General features: G+C 44.9%; 1 protein-coding gene across 4 annotated transcripts in view; it reads right to left on the reverse strand.

Annotated features, from left to right (window-relative positions):
* Nucleotides 1-22,884, reverse strand: part of tbc1d22a (TBC1 domain family, member 22a) — a 188,177-nt gene that overhangs the window by 21,285 nt on the left and 144,008 nt on the right. For 3 of the 4 annotated variants that reach the window (XM_023969488.2, XM_023969489.2, XM_023969490.2), the window contains one exon: nucleotides 6,996-7,091. The exons of the other annotated variant lie outside the window; for it this stretch is intronic. In XM_023969488.2, the coding sequence (XP_023825256.1) occupies nucleotides 6,996-7,091 (96 nt within the window). The remainder of the gene's footprint in view (nucleotides 1-6,995; nucleotides 7,092-22,884) is intronic. 4 annotated transcript variants of the gene reach the window in all.

A 22,884-nucleotide genomic window follows, 5' to 3' on the forward strand; every position in this document is an offset into this window, starting at 1 on the left:
AGTTTGATTTCACAGAAGTGTGATTGACTTGGAGTTACATTGTGTTGTTTAAGTGTTCCCTTTATTTTTTTGAGCAGTGTACATTTTCAAATACATGCAACTTAAGTTTTATATCATGACTTGATCTGAAATCTTTTGGACATCATCATGAAGGAATTCTATTTGAGTAAGAAAAGGATACTCATACGATAGGTAAGATGTACAAAACATTGCAGAAAGCCTATCGAACTGAATCTCTTTGGAAAAAATAAATAAACTATTGGAACCAAGACCTAAAAATAACTGATATTGGCACAAGATGGAGGGAGTGTTGGAACATAAACAAAATGTACGCTTAATCCAGTATAAACTAATGTACAGAAATGTTTATACAAGAGACAAAAATCACACATTTTACAGCACAACGGCAGAGTCATGTCTAAAACGAACAGCGACTCAATGATTCATGCTTTCTGGGAGTGCTATGAAGTCCAAAAGTTACAGGCGGAGTTCGAGAGTTGGCTGTCAGAAGGTTTACATTATACATTTTCTTTAAATCCGCCTATCTGCATAATTTAAGACATGGCATATGAGGGAGCGGTGAAATACCCAATGTGTTGGGACTGACTGTACTTTCTCATCAATCCTTTTGAAAAACGTTTGCTAAAAAACTGGAAATTAAATGACCCTCTATCGTTAAGACACTGGATGTCTCAAACACATTAAATACTGAAAAAAAGTGGGCTACAGAGAGGCAGTTTGAAGCTATACGGCGTAAAGTATTGCAAGCACTAGACATATCCAGGGGATGAGAAATGAGAAAGTTGAGAACAAGTTCTCATTTGCAACTGCGACCTGGCCAAGATAAAGCATAGCAGTTCGACACATACAACAACATAGAGTTACACATGGAATAAACAAAACATACAGTCAATAATGCAGTAGAAAAAAAAGACATGGTGGCCAAGTAATTACAATATAGCAATTAAACACTGGAATGGTAGATGTGCAGAAGAAGAATGTGCAAGTAGAGATACTGGCGTGTAAAGACGCAAGATAAATAAATAAATACAGTATGGGGATGAGGTAGTTGGATGGGCTGTTTACAGAAAGCCTATGTACAGGTGCAGTGATCTGTGAGCTGGTCTGACAGCTGATGTTTAAAGTTAGTGAGGGAAATAGAAGTCTCCAGCTTCAGTGATTTTTGCAGTTCGTTCCAGTCATTGGCAGCAGAGAACTGGAAGGAAAGGCGACCAAAGGAGGAATTGGCTTTGGGGGAGACCACTGAGATATACCTGCTGGAGCGCGTGCTACGAGTGGGTGCTGCTATGGTGACCAGTGAGCTGAGGTAAGGCGGGGCTTTACAGAGACTTGTAGATGACCTGGACCCAGTGGGTTTGGCAACGAGTATGAAGCGAGGGCCAGCCGACGAGAGCATACAGGTCGCAGTGGTGGGTAGTATATGGGGCTTTGGTGACAAAACGGATGGCACTGTGATAGACTGCATCCAATTTGCTGAGTAGAGTGTTGGAGGCTATTTTATAAATGACATCGCCGAAGTCGAGGATCGGTAGGATGGTCAGTTTTACGAGGGTATGTTTGGCAGCATGAGTGAAGGATGCTTTGTTGCGAAATAGGAAGCCGAATCTAGATTTAATTTTGGTGTCTTTCCCCAGAGAGGAAGCCTGGACAGACAGACACACAGAGATAGAGAGGGTGACAGAGGCAGTGTGTGAGGCCTCTGTTCTGTACAGGGCTAAGCTGGGGGGAAAGGTGCGTGGGAGGTGTCAGGTGAGCCAGCCTCTGGTTTATGGCAGGACAAAGACAACTGAATAGGACAAGTAATGGACAGCTAAGACAGCAGCTAGCGCTAGACTGCTTGTCGGCTGCTGACTTTAGACTGGCAAATGATGCTCTAAGGAACCTGTATGAGCATAGGAACAGCTGTTTAAGTAATGCCTGTATATAAGCCGTATAAAGCACAGGTTATATCCTGCAATGAAGATATTTTCACCCCAGTGCCCATGTCAACATTTCTGTTTCGTTGATTCAACGGAGGAGAGGAGCATCCAGCAGCATGGCCAATAATATTGCAGTACATATTCTGCTGTTCTCGCGCACGTGCGACGGGAACGGGAACGTCTTTGTCGTTGTAATATCCCAAACGGACGTGGCACTTTCACCATATAAGGATTCTAGCTTTAAGGTAAGGTCCGGGATGCATTACAAGACGGTGGGCCTAGATTCTGCCCTGATTCGTAGACCAGTTTGATCATCCTTTTCTGTGAAACCAGAGGCCAGGGGAAATGTAATCGCTAATCAGAGACTGGGAGGAAAAGGAATCTTTGGGCGAATCCCAAATGGCACCCTATTCCCTACATAGCGCACAACCTTTGACCAGAGTCCTGTTGAAAAGCAGTAAAGGGAATAGGATSCCATTTTGGGCTGCAGCCTTTGTGTCCGTTTCATTAGCCTGAGAAAAGGCTTCCCATTATGTGATAAACAAATAGATAATGAGGGCTCATTTGCTGCATATTGGCCTCGGTACATGCCAGCGGGCTCTGACATTTGGCTGTCTGTGGCCTGTGGTGGCTCACTGCAAGGGGGCCAGGAGGGGAGAGGGGAAAAAGAGGAGAGCAGACGGCAGGCACAGTGGATAGAGGAGCCACACAGACAAGTGCTCATAAACACACAGACATGGTGAACTCTTCAACTCTCTCAACACACACACACACACACACACACACACACACACACACACACACACACACAACAACTCTTAAACTCTGTGTCTGCACATGCATGTGCACACACCCACACAAACAAATCCGATGCACTCCGTGTCACAAGCAGTGCTCTTGGGAGCTATACAAATATACTCAAGAGACTCAGTGATTAGAGAGGCTGACCAGAACAAGGTCTGTGAACCACAGGAAGCTGTCATTATCCCCCCAGGCTAATGCCAAGCTAACAGCCTAACAGAGCCATGGCATCACTATGCACCGCAGTCCTCTATGGGTCATTCAGTTTACTGAAGGTGCAGGAGGGATGCAATAACCCTTTAGACTCTGAGTCAATTACATTTTCTATTCCGCATTGAGTTGAATTGGAACAAACCCCCCGATSCAACCCCACAACAAGGAAGCAGKGWWTTATAGATTACTGAAGCCTGTTTTTATTTAAATGATCAGTCATGTCATGTCATTTACGAGCTTAACCCTAACAGGGAGGCCTAGTGTTCACTCCATCAGTACTGAGCCTTGTTGTAGTCCAGTGAGGAGAGAGGCAGAGTGTGTGTCTCAAAAGGCACCCTATTCCATTTATAGTGCACTACTTTTGACGAGGACCCATAGGGCTCTGGTCAAAAGTAGTCCACTATATAAGGGAAAGAGAACCATTTGAGACGCAGTCAGCGAGTGCGGGCAAGAGTAGCCTGGAGCTACCAGAAGAGTACAGTACGGTGTGAGAGGAGAGCAGAACAGTGTGAGTTAGTGTGCTCTGAACTGTCACTGCATGGTAATCAAAAGACCCAGACGAAAGGTCACTGCTGAGAGAGACAGACTGTTTGTGGGAGTAATGGAGCAGGCTCTGAGGCCTGGCCAACCTGTGGAGATGGTGCCAAGTCCTGGAGCTGGGCTGGAGTCAGGGTGGGTGGGTGGGSTGCTGGGGGGGGGGGATTTACTGGGGCTATCAACTAGAGTCTGAGGTCGGTTTGATGGAGGCTAAGGTCAAAGCCAAAGCCACTTAATAGGGGCAAAGCCAAAGACTAGGGTGGGTTAGCTAGCTGGGAGCCAAAGACCCAGTCTTGGATGTGAGTTTGAAGGGAAGAAGCCCAGAGGTAGGTTAGTTTTTCTGGGGAGCAAAGCCCTATTACTGGGGTGGTTTTGCTTGAGGCAGGTCGGCCTGAACAGTAGGCCTTGGCCTGGGATGATAGAAGTAGGCAAGGTCTGCGTCTGTCCGTCTTGTGACTCCTGTCCAGCTCTGGTCTCTGGTCCTCCCCTGCCTGGCTGATACATAATGGACCTGAGACTGGCTCTAGTCTACTGTCATGTTCTGGTCCTCTGCTGCCTGGCTGCCTAAATAGGTCAAACTTATTACCAGCCCTTTCTGCCAAGAATAGGCCTGGCCGTCAGGACATCAGTGGTCAGTACAGAGGAGGGGACTGGCTAGCTAAGGCTGCAGATGGTCAAAGCACAGTCAGAGCAGGAGGAGCAGAACACTGACAGGGAGAATGTCAGCCACACACACACCCAGAAACAGACTCGCACACACAGACTCGCACCCTCGCGCGCACAGTCTCGCGCACAGCGGCATTAACCCAAGTCTCATTTTGTGACACGGTCGCCATGGCGACTCACTGTATAGCCAAATCCACACCTTTAGATTGAACACTCATTTCAGTTCTCATAATCACACTTCTCTCTGCCTATAGCGCTCGTCTATGCCCCTATCTCTCTCTCTCTCTCTCTCTCTCTGCAGGGTATCATCATACTTATCCCCAGAGGGAAATGCCAAACCGCCATCCCTTTCCAAGTAGAATCATACTGTACTGTAGGCAATTAATTAAGAAGAAACATGAACATGGCCCTCAGCACTATAGTCAAAAAGGTATAAATGTTCTCATGAGGTTTCACAGCGGGTGTAAGGTAGAGGTGTAAATCAGTGGTGACGGTGGAACATACAGTGGCTTCGGAAAGTATTCAGATCCCTTGACTTTTCCCATATTTTGTTACGTTACAGGCTTATTCTGAAATGGATTAACTAAATAAAAAAAACTCAGCAATCTACACACAATAACCTGTTTTCGCTTTGTCATTATGGGGTTTCATAAATCTTGGCAAATGTATTACAAATTCAATGGTAAATTCAATTGATTGGACATGATTCGAAAAGGCATACACCCATCTATATAAGTTCCCAGAGTTGACAGTTCATGTYAGAGCGAAAACCAAGCCATGAGGTCGAAGGAATTGTCTTAGAGATTCGAGAAAGGATTGTGTCGAGGCACAGATCTGGGGAAGGGTACCAAAACATTTCTGCAGCATTGAAGAACCACAGTGGTGTCCATCATTCTTCAATGAAAGAAGTATGGAACCMCCAAAACTCTTCCTAGAGCTGGCCGCCCGGCCAAACTGAGCAGTCGGGGGAGAAGGGCCTTGGTCAGGGAGGTGACCAAGAACCCAATGGTCACTCTGACAGAGCTCCAGAGTTCCTCTGGAAATTGGAGGACCTTCTAAAAGGATRACCATATCTGCAGCACTCTAACAATCAAGCCTTTATGGTAGAGTGACCAGACGGAAGCCACTCTTCAGAATAAGGCACATGACAGCCCGCTTGGAGTTTTCCAAAAGGAACCTAAATAGTCTCAGAACTTAAGAAACAAGATTCTGCAGGATTGGCTTCGGGACAAGTCTGTGAATGTCCTTGAGTGGCCCGGCCAGAGCCCGGACTTTAACCTGATCGAACATCTCTGGAGAGACCTGTGTGCAGCAACGCTCCCCATCCAACCTGACAGAACTTGAGGGGATCTGCAGAGAAGAATGGGTGAAACTCCCCCAATACAGGTGTGCCAAGCTTGTAGCGTCATACCCAAGAAGACTCGAGGCTGTAATCGCTGCCAAAGGTGCTTCAACAAAGTACTGAGTAAAGGGTCTGAATACTTATGTAAATGTGAAATCAGTTTYAATTTGTTTTATAAATGAGAAGAAAAAATATATTTTTTTTTTTGCTTTGTCATTGTGGAGTATTGTGTGTAGATTGATGAGGAAATCCATTTCAGAATAAGGCTGTAAAGTAACAAAATGTGGAAAAAGTCAAGGGGTCTGAATACTTTCCAAATGCACTGTATGTTCAGCAAAAGAGAGCGAGACGGACGGAGGGAGAAAGAGCAAAAAGGGAGAGAAAAAGGACAAAGAAAGAGGGGAGAGGAACACTGGAGGTCTAAAGGAGGGAGAGGTAGAGAAAAAGAGAGCCCCCCCCCTCTCTCTCTCTCTCTCTCCCAGGGGAGGAGGAAAAGAGGATAGATGGATGCGAGTGTTAGTGCCTCTGGCGCGTCGGTGGCAGTCTGCATGCCAAGCTGTGTGTGTGTGTGTGGTGCAGCGGTGCAGCAGGGATAATACTAAATCAGTGGGCACTGTAAACACTATAAATCAACTGCGACACACGGACACACACACACAGGCGCATGCTCACACACACCGACACACTGAGCCCCTCGCGACATGCACCACTGACCCTCTGCATATTCAACCACACACCAGTCTCAATTCAATCTGCACAGAGAGGGAAGAAGGAAGAGAGGGAGGGAAAAGGAGGGGTAATAAGGAACTAGGAGGGAGAGGAAGGGCAATGAGGGACCAGGAGGGAGAGGAAATGAGAACTTGGAAACGTGTCTCATTAAAGCTGAAGCAGCATCCATTGACCCAAAACTCTTCAGAGTGTGGTTGAGAGGTATTTTTCAAGAGAGAAGAGAAGATGCATGTAGGGGAAGACAAGAGAAGACACGTCAGTCAATAAGAGAAACGGAGAGAATAGAAGAGAGGAACTAGGGGGCAGGGCCCGAAGTCTGATTCCTGCTTCATGCCAATGTCACCTTGCAGCAGCTGCTGCTGTCATCCCACTAATGCAGCCAATATGACCCCTGATCCCTGTAGTTAATGATGAGCGCAGTGCTGGGCTGGGATGTGCTGGAGAGAAGATCACACTGGCTGGCACACTCTGCTCAGCCCTACAGGGACTCACATTCATACTTAGTGGCACAGTCTCAAATGACACCCTATTCCCTGTATAAACAAAGCACTACTTTTAAACAGCACCCTTTGTGGCCAAATGACCAAAGTCCAAACGACAGCCTTTCTTAAATAGAGCAACATGGGGATAGAGTCAGAGACCCCACTCTTTCAAATAAAAAGCCATGGAAACATCACTATTAAAAAAGGGGGTATTTTTCTCACCCAGGACCTCAGTAAAAAGGTGATGTAGGTATGACACCATACATTTCCATCCTTCTCTCTTACCTGGAAATCTCTCTCGTCCAGAATCTCTTTCCTCCATCGCACCAGGAAAGCAGCACACACGTAGAGGTGGAACTGAGAGAATCCCTCAGGTTCAGCCTGCAGAGAGAGAGAGAGAGAGAGAGAGAGAGAATTACACAACTAAAACAAATGTTCTAACATATCCAGAGTTATTTTGACAATGAACTCAGTACTGAACAGACAGCATCAGAAAGCAGCAGTAGAGCGACAGTGAAGATAATACCATAGCATCCTCCATCTCCATCTCTCCACTTAGGCCTACTATACCTTGACATTATGTTTGAAAGAAAGACTTAAATCTACTCTCAGATTGGGAATTTGGACGCTTACTGGGGGGGGATTAATAAAATATTTTCTGTCACAATCAGAGAATTTACACTCGACTAGGAGCTGAAAGACAAAACCCCTTTTAAATTTGCCCTTTACTTTTTCTCCTACCTTCTTTCAGACGCTCATTCCATTTCCAGGCCCGCTTTTACAGCGCTGAATAAAGGAGGGAAATTAAAGTGAGAGAGCGAGTGAGATGGTCTGTAGCCCTCATCTAAAGGGCTATCCAGGGGAAGACAATTAAAAGCTCTTAAAACAGACTGAAGGWGGAAAGGAGTGKAAATGGGACAATATGTTCAAGTGCTCACAGTAATACTGGTCTTCACAAACTCTCAACATACAGGCATCTCATCTGCAARTGTACAGTCGTGGCCAAAAGTTTTGAGAATGACAAATATTAATTTCCACMAAGTTTGCTGCTTCAGTATCTTYAGATATTTTTGTCAGATGTTACTACGGAATTCTGAAGTATAATTACAAGCATGTGTCAACGGCTTTTATTGACAATTACATGAAGTTGAATATTTGCAGTGTTGACCCTTCTTTTTCAAGASCTTTGCAATCCGCCCTGGCATGCTGTCAATTAACTTCTGGGCCACATCCTGACTGATGTCAGGCCATTCTTGCATAATCAATGCTTGGAGTTTGTGGGTTTTTGTTTGTCCACCCGCCTCTTGAGGATTGACCACAARTTCTCAATGGGATTAAGGTCTGGGGAGTTTCCTGGCCATGGACCCAAAATATTGATGTTTTGTTCCCTGAGCCACTTAGTTATCACTTTTGCCTTATGGCAAGGTGCTCCATCATGCTGGAAAAGGYATTGTTCGTCACCAAACTGTTCCCGGATGGTTGGGAGAAGTTGCTCTCGGAGGATGTGTTAGAACCATTCTTTATTCATGGCTGTGTTCTTAGGCAAAATTGTGAGTGAGCCCACTCTCTTGGCTGAGAAGACACATGAATGGTCTCAGGATGCTTTACTGTTGGCATGACACAGGACTGATGGTAGCACTCACCTTGTCTTCTCCGGACAAGCTTTTTTCTGGATGCCCCAAACAATCGGAAAGGGGATTCAGAGAAAATGACTTTACCCCAGTCCACAGAAGTCCAATCCCTGTACCTTTTGCAGAATATCAGTCTGTCCCTGATGTTCTTCCATGGAGAGAAGTGCCTTCTTTGCTGCCCTTCTTGACACCAGGCCATCCTCCAAAAGTCTTTGCCTCACTGTGCGTGCAGATGCACTCACACCTGCCTGCTGCCATTCCTGAGCAAGCTCTGTACTGGTGGTGCCCCGATCCCGCAGCTGAATCAACTTTAGGAGAAGGTTCTGGCGCTTGCTGGACTTTCTTCGGTGCCCTGAAGCCTTCTTCACAACAATTGAATCGCTCTCCTTGAAGTTCTTGATGATCTGATAAATGGTTGATTTAGGTGCAATCTTACTTGCAGCAATATCCTTGCCTGCAAAGCAATGATGACGGCACGTTTCCTTGCAGGTAACCATGGTTGACAGAGGAAGAAAAATGATTCTAAGCACCACCCTCTTTTTGAAGCTTCCAGTCTGTTATTCGAACTCAATCAGCATGACAGCGTGATCTCAGTTCATTTGCAGGGATTCAGATCATTTGCATGGCAAAGGGGGACTTTGCAATTAATTGCAATTCATCTGATCACTCTTCATAACATTCTGGAGTATATGCAAATTGCCATCATACAAACTGAGGCAGCAGACTTTGTGAAAATTTATATTTGTGTCATTCTCAAAACTTTTGGCCACGACTGTATATTTGCATATTATATTTGGGGCGGCAGGTAGCCTAGTGGCTAATTAGAGCGTTGGGCCAGTAACCAGAAGGTTGCTGTATCGAATCCCCGAGCTGCCCCTGCCCCTGAACAACTACTCCTGTGGGGCGGCAGGTAGCCTAGTGGTTAGAGCGTTGGACTAGTATCCGGAATGTTGCAAGATCGAATGCCCGAGCTGACAAGGTAAAAATCTGTCGTTCTGCCGCTGAACAAGGCAGTTAACCCACTGTTCCTAGGCCGTCATTGAAAATAAGAAGTTGTTCTTAACTGACTTGCCTAGTTAAATAAAGGTAAAATATATATTTTTAATAAAACAAGGCACATAACACACTGTTCCCCGGTAAGCCGTCATTGTAAATAAGAATTTGTTCTTAACTGACTTGCCTAGTTAAATAAAGGTCAAAAAAAAAAATGTAATAAAGATATTATCCCAGCCACAATCAAACAGTCTGAGAGAGGGAGCAGAGATAGAAAGTGTGTGTGTGTGTGTGTGTGTACATGCGTGTGTCTGGGAGCGAGAGAGCAGCTAAGCAATAACCCAATAACCACATTGGGCTGGACTGGGCCAGGTTATGAATAATTCCACCGTCCATGGATGTCCCTTACAGATGCAGCGCCATGTCAAGACTCTCTGAGGAAGGGAATTATTCCCACTTTCCTGGGTAAATAGTCAAGACTAATGCTGTTCGCACTGGAGAAGAGGGGGTTGTTCGAAAAAATTACATTTTCCATTCCGGGCAGGCGTGCTGCAGTTCAGTGGCGCAGCACAGTGAAGCAAAGCACAGGGCAAGTATGATATTTGCGTATTCACAGCGAGGGGCAACAGGTCATCGTTTATGCCAGACACGGAGGGAGCGTAATGAAAATCAATGGCTGTGTTCCTTCTTCACTCCAATAAACAGACAGGACAGGGATAGTGCTCTTCAACTAACTGTTGGAGGTACGGCTGTGGAAACATTCCCTTCACATTGAGGTTAAAACATACACACTGCCGAGTGCAGACTGCATATACCTGTGTAGGGCACATCGACGAGGCCTACAGCTAAGCAAATCACTTATCGACATAGAAATTCCAACACATCTATGTACATATTATGAAGCATGAGATATGGCAGCTTCACAGTAGTTACTATCCAAGTTCCTACTTACTAATAAACAGTTGCTACTCGATACAATTCCCCCATAAAGCTTCTAAAACATACAAGACAAAAGTTCTTTCTTCATCATTCCAACCTCTCTAACTTCCTATTTTCACTAAGCAGCTAGTATTAATGGTAAACTAGACTAGTGGGTGTTTTTATACTGTACATGGCAGTGATGCCAGGGCACACCTTAAAGGACAAAATACGCTCCATTTTTGGTATCTTTTTCATTAGTCCACTGTTGACACGGAGTAAGATGGCACCAACAGACATGGCAGCTCTGCTTCTCGCTCCTTAGAAAGCAGTATTTATTATTTATTACATTTTTATCCCGGAACGTTTTTTTGTGTTATTACAACCAGCCGGAAGGCAATGCCACTCAGACATTGCTCGTCCTATTATTGATATATTTCTTAACTCCCTTCTTTTACTTTTAGATGTGTGTGTATTGTTGTGAATTGTTAGATACTACTGCACTGTTGGAGCTAGGAACACAAGCATTTCGCTACACCCGCAATAACATCTGCTAAATACAATTTGATTTGATACAGTCCCAAAATGTTTTGCATGTCGGCAGATATTTGACTTTCAAGAAGCAAAGTGTCACTGGCGATGATGTGCTGTTAAGCAATATCTTCAAAACTTGACTGCTGACATGCAAAACATTCTGGGACTGTACCAACAATGGACTAATGAAAAAAAAAWAACTGAAAGATCATTTATGTGGAGTTTTCCTTTAAGTGTCAGTTATCTGCAGCAGAGTCTACTCGTGGATCATTTTAATTGTTTCTCTCTCACCTCTCCCCGGGGGAATGGGACCATGATGGGACCTTAATTAATGACCACCATAAAAGAAAAAGCACTGGACGCCCTCGTTCTCCTTCTCTCTCCCTCCTCGCTATGCCTTTCCTTGTCCTTTTTTTCCCCCTTCCCACTCTGTGCCTTTGCTTCCCTCTATGAATCTTTGCACTCTATTTCTTTCTTAGCCTCTGTCTCTTTCGCTCTTCTTCTTCCCCTCTCAGCCACTGTCTCTTTCTCTCTCTCTCTCCCTCTCTCTCCCCCTCTCAGCGGCCTGGTTTCCTCCCCGCCTCAGTGTGCCAGGCCCTCTTCAGCGCAACCTGTTTAAAGATGTAAGAGGGCCACATAAAAATGCCTCACTACAAGGACACTTATCCTACACACGCATGCCTACACGCACACACACAGTAAAGAGAAGAGAGGGACGCATTAAGACACCGCTTGTGCAACTGCGGCACAGGATGAGTGAGCCAAGCTGTCCAATTCCATCGGCTTTAACAAGCCTGCTAATGGACACGAAGTGCAAGACCTCTCCACTCACATTACAATAAGGACATGTCTGTTAAATAAGTCGTGTGCCGTTTAGACAAGCCAATACATGTAGCTTGGAATCTAGGCTAGATTGGGTGAAAGGTCTCCCATAAAACGCTAATATGACTGGGATTTACCTTCAAGCGAAGGAGAGATGAAGATGGAGTGGTGGAATTAGAAAACAGAGGGAGAGATGGAGGAGAGGTGATGGAGAGGGGGAGAGGTCATCTGGAGACAGAGAGATAACCCAGACAGGGTGAGTGAAGAGAGAGAGCTGACACAGGGCAGAACACACACCTCATCTCCACTGTCAATAACTCAGGCAGGGGACAGACAGAGAGGGTAGAGGGCAGAGTAGTAGAGAGATCGAGAGAGAGATTAGTACAACATGATGTACAACAACCAGAAAATCATACAGATGGGCCCAAAACAGTACAGAAGAATACCAGAAAGCAACCTGGAACCAAAATATCCAAACACTCTTAGATAACTTTCTGGATAGCACTTTCACTCACAGTAAAGAAGGCATCAATCTAGCAGTAAAAAACATCAACTATATATTCAGGCAAATGGCAAAAGAAGCACAAGTGAAATTGATAAAAAACAAAACAGACCACAGATGACAACTGGTTTGATGCAGATTGTAAAATTATAAGGAAAAAACTATAAGGAAAAAACTAAAATTATAAGGAAAAAACACTATCCAACCAAAAGCACAGGGACCCGAATAATGGTGAATTAAGCCTTCATTACTGTGAGACTTCAAAACTATACATATTTTGTCTTCCCTGTAAAACATTTAAAAAATCGGAAATGATGGCTGGATTCACAAGATCTGTATCTTTCATTTGGTGTCTTGGACTTGTGATTTCATGAACATTTTATTATATGATATCCCTGTAGCTTTAGGCTAGGCTATGCTAGTCTGCTTTTTTGATGGGGGGGATCCCGGATCCGGGTTTGTGACTCGTTAGAGGCTAGAGCAGTACTGCCAGACCTGGGCCCTGGTAGTAAACCCCAAAAAGACTAAAATAATGATTTTCCAGAGAAGATCCAGATCTCAGGGAATTAGAACAAAGTTCTCAAATTGGTGCAAAATATATAGTACTGCACACACTACAATTACTTAGGTTTAAAAATAAGCTCAGCTGGACACCTTAATGAGGCAGTGAATGAACTGAGAGAGAAAGCACGCAGGGCATTCTACGCCATTAAAAAATAAATTCAAATTGAAATACCTATTAAAATTTGGCTAAAACTAAATGAATGTGTCATTGAACCAATTGCACTTTATGGCAGCGAGGTGTGGGGGTCCACTTGCAAAACAAGATTTCACCAAATTTCACCAAACACCCCATTGAAACCCTGCATGCAGAGTTCTGTAAGATTCTCCTACATGTCCAGAGGAAAACTACAAACAATGCATGCAGCACAGAATTAGGCCAATAACCACTAATAATAAAAACTCAAAAAAGAGCAATTCAGTTTTGGAAACATCTAAAATACAGTGACCCACTTTCATATCATTACCAAGCCATGCAATGCCAAGAGCTGAGCAAAGAAGAGAGTCCCCTCATCCAGCTGGTCCTGGTGCTGAGTTCACAAACCTGTTCTACTAACACACTGAAGCTTCAGGACCAGAACATCCAATCAGAATAAAACAAATTACAACACAATCAAAACTACATTGCTTATTGGGAAACACAAACACAAAGCAAAATGCAGTGCTATCTGGCCATAAATCGACAGTACACCATGGCAAACTATTTGACCATGGTTACTGATCAAAACCTTAGRAAAACCTTGACAAAGTACAGGCTCAGTGAGCACAGCCTTGCCATTGAGAAGGGTAGACACAGGAAAACCTGGCTCCCTGTAGAGGAAAGGCTGTGCAACCACTGCACAACAGCAGAACCTGAGACAGAGCGGCATTTCCTGACAAAATGTMAAAAATATAAAACAATTAGAGAGTGTCATTTCCCCAAATTTGAAACCCTTATTCAAGGTTTCAAAGACCTCTCYGATGAGAGTAGGCTACCCATCCTGTTGGGGGAGGACGCAGAGAGCTGTGGGTTGGCAGCGCACTACATTGCTGCCTGCCATAAGATGAGGGACAATGTCTGACAGACCAACCAACCTGCACATGTACTCTACTGTATGCTTATTGTTCAATGTATGGTTATTTTGACCCTTGGTTATTGTTGTTACTGTTGTCCCGTTGACAATTTTGATTCTTAWTATTTTCATATTGTAAATATCAAAAGTAAGCTTTGGCAATATGTACATTGTTACGTCATGCCAATAAAGCAAATTGAATTGAAAAGACAGAGAAAGACCGAGACAGAGAGACAAACAGATAAACAGAGAGCAAAGGAAGAAAAACAGAGATACGGGTAGATAAAGTGAGTAAGAGGGAAACKGAGAGAGAGAGAGAAGTGTTTTGCAGTGAGTTATGTTCTGGCTGATGATTGCCTATTGGTCTACCCTCACGGCTTTAATCTGACCAGCAGATAGGTAGGAGTCAGTTGTGCACACACACAGACTTCATTAACAGGGGGACTTCTGGGAGTGAGAGAGTGATCACCAATCGGCCCGTGATTTCCTCAGCCCCATGTCGTTATCATTTCTCTGGGCCTATATCTCATCTCATCTCTCTCTCTCTCTCAATATCCCTCCATTCAACTTTCTCCCTCAGCCCTTTATACAGCCTACCTCAAACGCCATATAAGTCTTCACTAAAAGACTACAGTACACCCTCTGATCATTTCTGACTTTACGTTTCTCTAGTGTGCCGTCAAACTTCTAGACTTCCATCTCCAAGCTCCTTCCCTATTGTTATTCCGGGTGCCAGTCCCGGTGTCAGAGTCACAGTATTGGAGAAGCGGGCCTGACCTGCAGACATGGTGTATAGTACTGAGGTTCTCTGTGAGATCAGAGGAGAGAGGAGTCAGGAGCTCCAAACTGCATCGCTAGCTGTCTGTCATCTAACCCTTAAAGAGTCCTRTTTGATGTGGGACTAAACTTCAGCTCTTTGTGGAAAACTGATCACAACAGGACTCAAACCCTGACGGTGAGAGTAGTCGGGAGAGTTGAGGTAGTGGGTGATGTGTGTGTGGAAAGAAATCATGCTGAGAAAAAAATCTACTAAAGGCCTGTTGCTGTATCCTGAGGAAGCAAGAGGACATCCATGGGAAGGACATGTGTGTGTGTGTGTGTGTGTGTGTGTGTGTGTGTGTGTGTGTGTGTGTGTGTGCATATGTGCGTGCGAACGGAGTCAGATCAGCAGCAACACTTCATACACAGGGGGTACGGCGAAATGCTGTAGCATACTGCAGGCCAGAGCACTGTGAAAGCACATCAAGGTGTTTACGGCGTGTGTTGGGTTCTGTGTGTCAATGTGTGGCCGCACGTAAAAGCTCAGTCCTGAATGCATTCTGACACAGCTTGTCAGTGTGTTTGAAGGTCCACAGCATAGGACAAGGACAGAGAGACAGACGGATGAAGCCAACAGTGCAGTGGAGGAGAGGGATAGCGTGAAAGCGCGATTGGTGTAGTGGAGGAGAGAGGACGAGAAAGATGGAGAGCAGCGGTATAGAGAGATGGAGTGAGTGAAGCGGCAGAGTTCTGTTTTTTATAGAGAGCAGAATAGATGAAGTATTGATGCTTGGTGCCGTGTGGTTGACCCAACCTCTAACCCTGTCTGTGTCTGCTGGGGATTGGCTCTCTGTGTCACCAATCAGCCAATCATTAGGAGGCCCCTGGGGGCCTGGAGGGGTAAAGGGGCTGGGGCCACATCCCTGAGGATCATGTTGCCGTTCCTGTGCCCTGCAGAGGTACACTCGTTCTCTTCTCCATCTCTCTCTCTAAGCCCTGCAGTCTCCATCTGTCATTCTCTCTTTCCTGATCTCTCTCTGGATAGACAATGTACTAAGGTAAAACATTACAGCAGTCTCTGACAATATAGTCAACCAAAACATAGGAAAATAAATAAGGACAAATCAGAACGGACAAATGTTGGCTATACCATTGTCAACGATACCGCTCACATTTTTAAGTAAGAATGGGGACAATGGCTGCCCGGGAGTTTCAAGTTCGGGGAAGCAAAAAAAATAWAWATAATGTTGACATTTTTTGASGATCCCAGTTTTWTTTTTTTTKGCCTTTTATAAACATAGTTCATGCAATTCTACACCACTTTACTGTCCCTGTCTGGAAACCRTAGCAGAACAATTAATACCACTAAAATGACAAGCTGGGCTACTCTGCTGAYACTGAAAAACGGAGAAGGACATTGCCTTGAATGCATCCACCTAATCAAGGACAATGAAAAAGGGAGACATATTGTAGGATATGACGTCCATCTAGCCTGGAGGAGGAAATTGCCCTAAATAGTGATCATATYGTATTGTGAGGTCCCTGGCAATTCCCAGACCTATATAGCAACACACATTCTGCACCATGCACACTGTGTTTCTATCTTCCTGGTTACACAGAAGGGAGGGGGAGGGGCTTTCTGCTCCTTAACACCCCCATGCTAATGCGTTCACACAGAGCCACTTGCTAATTTCATGCTCTGTGCAACAAGGATAATTTGGACACCCCTCTGTCAGGGACGAGTGGAGCGTGGAGGGAAGGAAGGGTGGGAACAGTGTGAATGTGTGTGAGGGGTTTAAGGAACAGTGGTGGTGGTGTGTGTGTGTGTGTGTGTGTGTGTGTGTGTGTGTGTGTGTGTGTGTGTGGAGAAGGGGGATGATAAGAAGCAAAAAATGAACATCCATTACATGCAAACACACACTTTGTCTTTCTCTCTGGCACACTCACGCACAGTCAATGGTAGCCCACCTTCAAAATCATATTTAGCCTTTTTCAGTCCAGCCAGTCACATTAGTAATACAAATCGGTAATTCACACATGAACTTCTGTGTGAACAGCTGTGGAGGGCTTCTGCATTACGTAGCCTGTTTGACATTTCACCTGTGATGAACCACCACTGTACTGTACAGCAGTCAACAGCAGAACCCCTAGGGCCTGTACAGTACATGCCCTGATCCTGCCTGCATTAATGTGACACACACACACACACACACACACGGCAGTAGCCCTAGGGCTGGCTGCAGGCATTTCCACCTCTAGTCAGGTCTGTCCACTGTAACTACCTGTGAGAGCAGACAGAGAACCCAACCAATGACTACACTGTATAATAAAGGACACAGCACACAGCATCGGCAGTCATGCCACAAACGCACACGATGGCACGGCAGTCATGGGATGGCTAATACCAACCTGATATAAATCGAATAATCCCACATGGACGCGGTTAGACTGTGCGAACAGGAACTCATGTAGCAGATCATTGCTATTACACACACACACATGTAAGTAATTGAAAAAGCATCTAAAGCAGGTGACACTAATACATGAGAATGTGTTGTGGGTGCACACGGACGTATGGCGTTACATATGGAGGAAGTGTTGGAGAGCGGCGTGGAGGGAGCAGATGGGCCGACTGCAGAGAGAGAATTTCAACACAGGTTAAACCCTCCCCTGACATACTGCTGCTCTAATGGCACAATACAAGCCTGTTGAGGCTCAGCGGCTCACACACACACACACACACACACACACACACACACACACACACACAAAGCCTAACCAATAACTACATATGCTCTGACATTGCTTTGCACTTTTCTCTGACGTTCATGAAAACAAGCACCAACTGCGCAACAGCACACTTATGCTGCCACTCGATGGAGAACATTCTATACGTGGCATTCTACAGCCTACATTCTACAGGCTTGGAAACAAAGCCAACCTCCCCAAAATCTCACCTTGACTTCACAACACAAGAAGTATACGTGTACTCATACGTGTACTCATACNACACACACACACACACACACACACACACACACACACACACACACACACACACACACACACACACAACCAATAAGCACTCTCTCTGACATAGCTTTGCACTTTTCCCTGGCGTTCATGAAAACAGGCACTAACTGTGCAACAGAACACATATGTTGCCACTCGATGTAGAACATTCCATACGTGACCTTCGACAGCCTATATTCTACAGGCTTAGATACAAATCAAATCTTATTGGTCACATACACATGGTCAGCAGATGTTAATGYGAGTGCAGCGAAATGCTTGTGCTTCTAGTTCCGACAGTGCAGCAATAACTAACATGTAATCTAACAATTCCACAACAACTACCTAATACACACAAATCTAAGTAAAGGAATGGAATAAGAATATATAAATATGGATGAGCAATGACAGAGCGGCATAGGCAAGACGCAATAGATGGTATAAAATACAGTATATACATATGAGATGAGTAATGCAAGATATGTAAACATTATTAAAGTGACTAGTGATCCATTTATTAAAGTGGCCAATGATTTCAATTCTGTATGTAGGCAGCAGCCTCTCTGTGTTAGTGATGGCCTTGAGATAGAAGTTGTTTTTCAGTCTCTCGGTCCCTGCTTTAATACATATGTACTGACCTCGAATTTTCTGGACGGTAGCAGGGTGAACAGGCAGTGTTTGTTGGTGGTTGTTGTCCTTGATTATCATTTTGGCCTTCCTGTGACATCGGGTGAGGTAGGTGTCCTGGAGAGCGGGTAGTTTGCCCCCGGTGATGCATTGTGCAGACCGCACCACCCTCTGGAGAGCCTTGCTGCTGTGGGCTGTGCAGTTGCTGTACCAGGCGGTGATACAACCCGACAGGATGCTCTCAATTGTGCATCTGTAAAAGTCTGTGAGGGTTTTAGGTGACAAGCCAAATTTCTTCAGCCTCCTGAGGTTGAAGAGGCGCTGTTGCGCCTTCTTCACCACACTGCCTGTGTGGGTGGACCATTTCAGTTGTCCGGGATGTGTACGCCGAGGAACTTTCCACCTTCTCCACTGCTGTCCCGTCGATGTGGATAGGGGGGTGCTCCCTCTGCTGATTCCTAAAGTCCACTATCATCTCCTTTGTTTTGTTGACCTTGAGTGGGAGTTTTTTTTTGCCGACACCCCACACCGAGTGCCCTCACCTCCTCCCTGTAGGCTGTCTCGTCGATGTTGGTAATCAAGCCTACAACTGTTGTGTCGTCTGCAAACTGATAATTGAGTTGGAAGCGTGCATGGTTACGCAGTCATGGGTGAAAGGGAGTACAGGAGGGGGCTGAGCACGCACCTTTGTGGGGCCCCAGTGTTGAGGATCAGTGGAGATGTTGTTAACTACCTTCACCACTTGGGGGAGGCCCATCAGGAAGTCCAGGACCTAATTGCACAGGGCGGGGTTGAGACCTAGCTTAATGATGAGCTTGGTGGGTACTATGGTGTTGAATGCTGAGCTATAGTCAATTAACAACATTCTTAAATAGGTATTCCTCTTGTCCATATGGGATAGGGAGTGTGTAGTTTTGTGGCGATTGCATTGTCTGTGGACCTATTGGGGCAGGAAGCTAATTGAAGTGGGTCTAGGGTGGCAGGTAAGGTGGAGGTGAAATGATCCTTGACTAGCCTCTCAAAGCACCTCATGATGACAGAAGTGAGTGCTACGGGGTGATAGTCATTTAGTTCAGTTACTTTTGCCTTCTTGGGTACAGGAACAATGGTGTCCATCTTGAGGCATGTGGGGACAGCAGACCGGGATAGGGAGAGATTGAATATGTCCGTAAACACACCAGGCTGCTGGTCTAACTATCTGCTCTGAGGACGTGGCTAGGGATGCCATCTGGGCCGGCAGCCTTGCGAGGGTTAACGCGTTTAAATGTCTTACATCGGAGAAGAGCAGCCCACAGTCCTTGGTAGCGGTCCGCGTCGGTGGCACTGTATTATCCTCAAAGCAGGGAAAGGTTTTTAGTTTGTCTGGAAGCAAGACGTCAATGAAGCATGCTGATGCCTTTACTGTGACACAGACCGTCTCAGGGGGATGAGGAAAGGAAAGGAAATGAGTGAGGGAGGGACACAGTCACAGGTCCCTCAGAGAAGGGGGGAAAGTGTGTAGTCATTCTCAACTATTTTGCAAACGCATTAAATATTAAAGGACTGAATTACATTCTATTTTTGGCTTGTGTGGAGGAAATTACACTTGAATTGAGTGTGGAATGAATCTGTTCTCTTAGTTTTAAACTCTCCTTTATGGTACACTTTTTCAAGTTRCATAATTATTGATAATCACTTCACCTTGCTACGGCAGTCTATACTTCAAAGTTTAATCTCAGTGCCTAGCCTTCAATTTAGTTGCTGGGTTACTAACCATAGTGACTTCAGAAAGCATTAACACCCCTTGAGTTACGACACATTTTGTTGTGTTACAGCCTCACTGCGAATAGGATTTCATATACTTTCTCACCCATCTAGACAAAATACCCTATAATAACAAAGTGAAAACATGTCTTCAGAAAATTGTACATTTCGCACATTTTTTGATAATGAAATACAGAAATCTCTCATTTACATGAGTATTCAAACCCCTGAGTCAATAATTTGGAGAAGAACCTTTGGCAGCGATTACAGCTGAGTCTTTCTGGGTGAATCTTTAAAAGCTTTTTACACCTGGATTGTACAATATTTGCTAATTATTATTTGTAAAAGTCTTCAAGCTCTGTCAAGTTGGTTGATGATCATTGCTAGACAGCCATTTTCAAGTCTTCCCATTCATTTAATAACTCATGTATACTGAACAAATATATAAATGCAAYATGTAAAGTGTTGGTCCCATGTTTCATGAGCTGAAATAAAAGATCCCAGAAATGCTCCATACATTCCTGTTGGTGAGCATTTCCCCTTTGCCAAGATAATCCATCCACCTGACAGGTGTGCCATATAAAGAAGCGGATTAAACAGCAAGATCATTACACAGGTGCACATTGTGTGGGGACAATAAAAGGCTACTAAAATGTGCCGTTTTATCACACAACACAATGCCACAGATGTGTTTGGCATGCTGTGTTTGGCGTGCAATTGGCATGCTGACAGCAGGAAAGTCAAGGAATGTTAGCTCCAGTCCTTTTATTATTATCCTAAAAAACKTCCTTGTCCTTGCAGACAACAAGCATACCCATAACATGACGCAGCCACCACCATGTTTGAAAATATGAAGAGGGCTACTTAGTGATGTGTTTGATTTGCCCCAAACATTACGCTTCGTATTCAGGACACAAAGTTAATTTCTTGGCCACATTTTTTAAGTATTACTTTAGTACCTTATTGCAAACAGGATGCATGTTTTGGAATATGTTTTATTCTGTACAGGCTCTCTTCATTTCACTCTGTCAATTAGGTTAGTATTGTGGATTAACTACAATGTTGTTGATCCATCCTCAGTTCTCTCCTATCACAGCCATTCAACTCTGTAACTGTTTTAAAGTCACCATTGGCTCATGGTAAAATCCCTGAGTGGTTTCCTTCCTATCCGGCAACTAAGTTAGGAAGGACGCCTGTATCTTTGTAGTGCTGGGTGTATAGATAAGACCATCCAAAGTGTAATTAATAACTTCACAATGCTCAAAGGGATATTCAATGTCAGCTTTTAAATCTATTTACCAATATGTGCCCTTCTTTGCAAACCACTGGAAAACCCCCCTGGTCTTGGTGGTTGAACCTGGGTTTGAAATGAACTGCTAGACTAATTCCGTGTGTGGGGTACAGAGATGAGGTAGACAAAAAAAAAAAATGGGAAAAAAAATGATTGCACACAGAGTACAAGCAACTTAAGCCAATATTTACAATATGTACTGTAAATTATTTAGGCTTGCCATAAAGTGATTGAATACTTATTTATTCAGTTGCTGTACCAGGCGGTGATACAACCCGACAGGATGCTCTCAATTGTGAGCATCCTGTCGGGTTTTGTAAAAATATCTAAAAACATAAATCCACTTTGACATTACGGGGTACTGTGTGTTAGCCAGTGACACAAAATCACAATTTAATTTATTTTAAATTGAGCACAACAAAATGTGGGGGRAAATCAAGGGGGGTGAACACTTTCTGAAGGCATTGTACATTACYTTTGTGCACAGACATAAAACGCCCCCATTTAGGAGTTGTTTTGCTCCTACTCAAAATGATTGGGGAAGGGGTCAATTCTACACTGCAGACCCAGCTTGGATGTAAACCCCCGCTATGGCAGAACCACACATCTGAGAGTACGGCATGTAGAGGTCGTCTTTTACAACTGATGGAGTATCACACAGCTTTTTACCCTTTAGCTACGTATTAGTGTGTGTGAGACTTATGTGCCGTATGCGTGCGTGCATGTGTGTGTGTGCATATACTGTGTGTGTGCGTGTTGGGGGGGGGGGGATGAGGAGCCAGATGGAGGATTGAGAGATCCCTGTAGACAGGTTGTCGGCAGTGATCTTACGGTCATAACTGAGGTTGTTAGCCCAAAAGGTCAACCACTCACGGTTTAATTCATGTCGCAGTCGCTCCCCGCAGGCCCGACCGTTGATTAGAAAAACTCCACTCAGTCACCACTCAAACCTCCAAAAACTAATATCAGCAAGTATGACGTCTAGACAGTTATTCCTTATCACAACACATCTGTGGTTCTGTAGTACAGAACAGGGCTCCGGGCAGCCGAGCGGAAATGGAGGAAAACTCGCCTCCCTGCGGACCTGGCATCCTTTCACTCCCTCCTCTCTACATTCTCCTCTTCTGTCTCTGCTGCTAAAGCCAATTTCTACCACTCTAAATTCCAAGCATCTGCCTCTAACCCTAGGAAGCTCTTTGCCACCTTCTCCTCCCTCCTGAATCCTCCTCCCCCTCCTCCCCCCTCCTCCCTCTCTGCTGATGACTTCTGTGACTTCGTCAACCATTTTGAAAAAGAAGGTCGACGACATCCGATCCTCGTTTGCTAAGTCAAACGACACCGCTGGTTCTGCTCACACTGCCCTACCCTGTGCTTTGACCTCTTTCTCCCCTCTTCTCCAGATGAAATCTCGCGTCTTGTGATGGCCGGCCGCCCAACAACCTGCACGCTTGACCCTATCCCCTCCTCTCTTCTCCAGACCATTTCGGAGACCTTCTCCCTTACCTCACCTCGCTCATCAATCATCCTTGACCGCTGGCTACGTCCCTTCCGTCTTCAAGAGAGCGAGAGTTGCACCTTCTGAAAAACCTACACTCGATCCCTCCATGTCAACAACTACAGACCAGTATCCCTTCTTTCTTTTCTCTCCAAAACTCTTGAACGTGCCGTCCTTGGCCAGCTCTCCTGCTATCTCTCTCAGAATGACCTTCTTGATCCAAATCAGTCCAGG

The sequence above is a fragment of the Salvelinus sp. IW2-2015 genome, linkage group LG24 (assembly GCF_002910315.2).
Source record: "Salvelinus sp. IW2-2015 linkage group LG24, ASM291031v2, whole genome shotgun sequence".
Lineage (NCBI taxonomy): Eukaryota > Metazoa > Chordata > Actinopteri > Salmoniformes > Salmonidae > Salvelinus > Salvelinus sp. IW2-2015.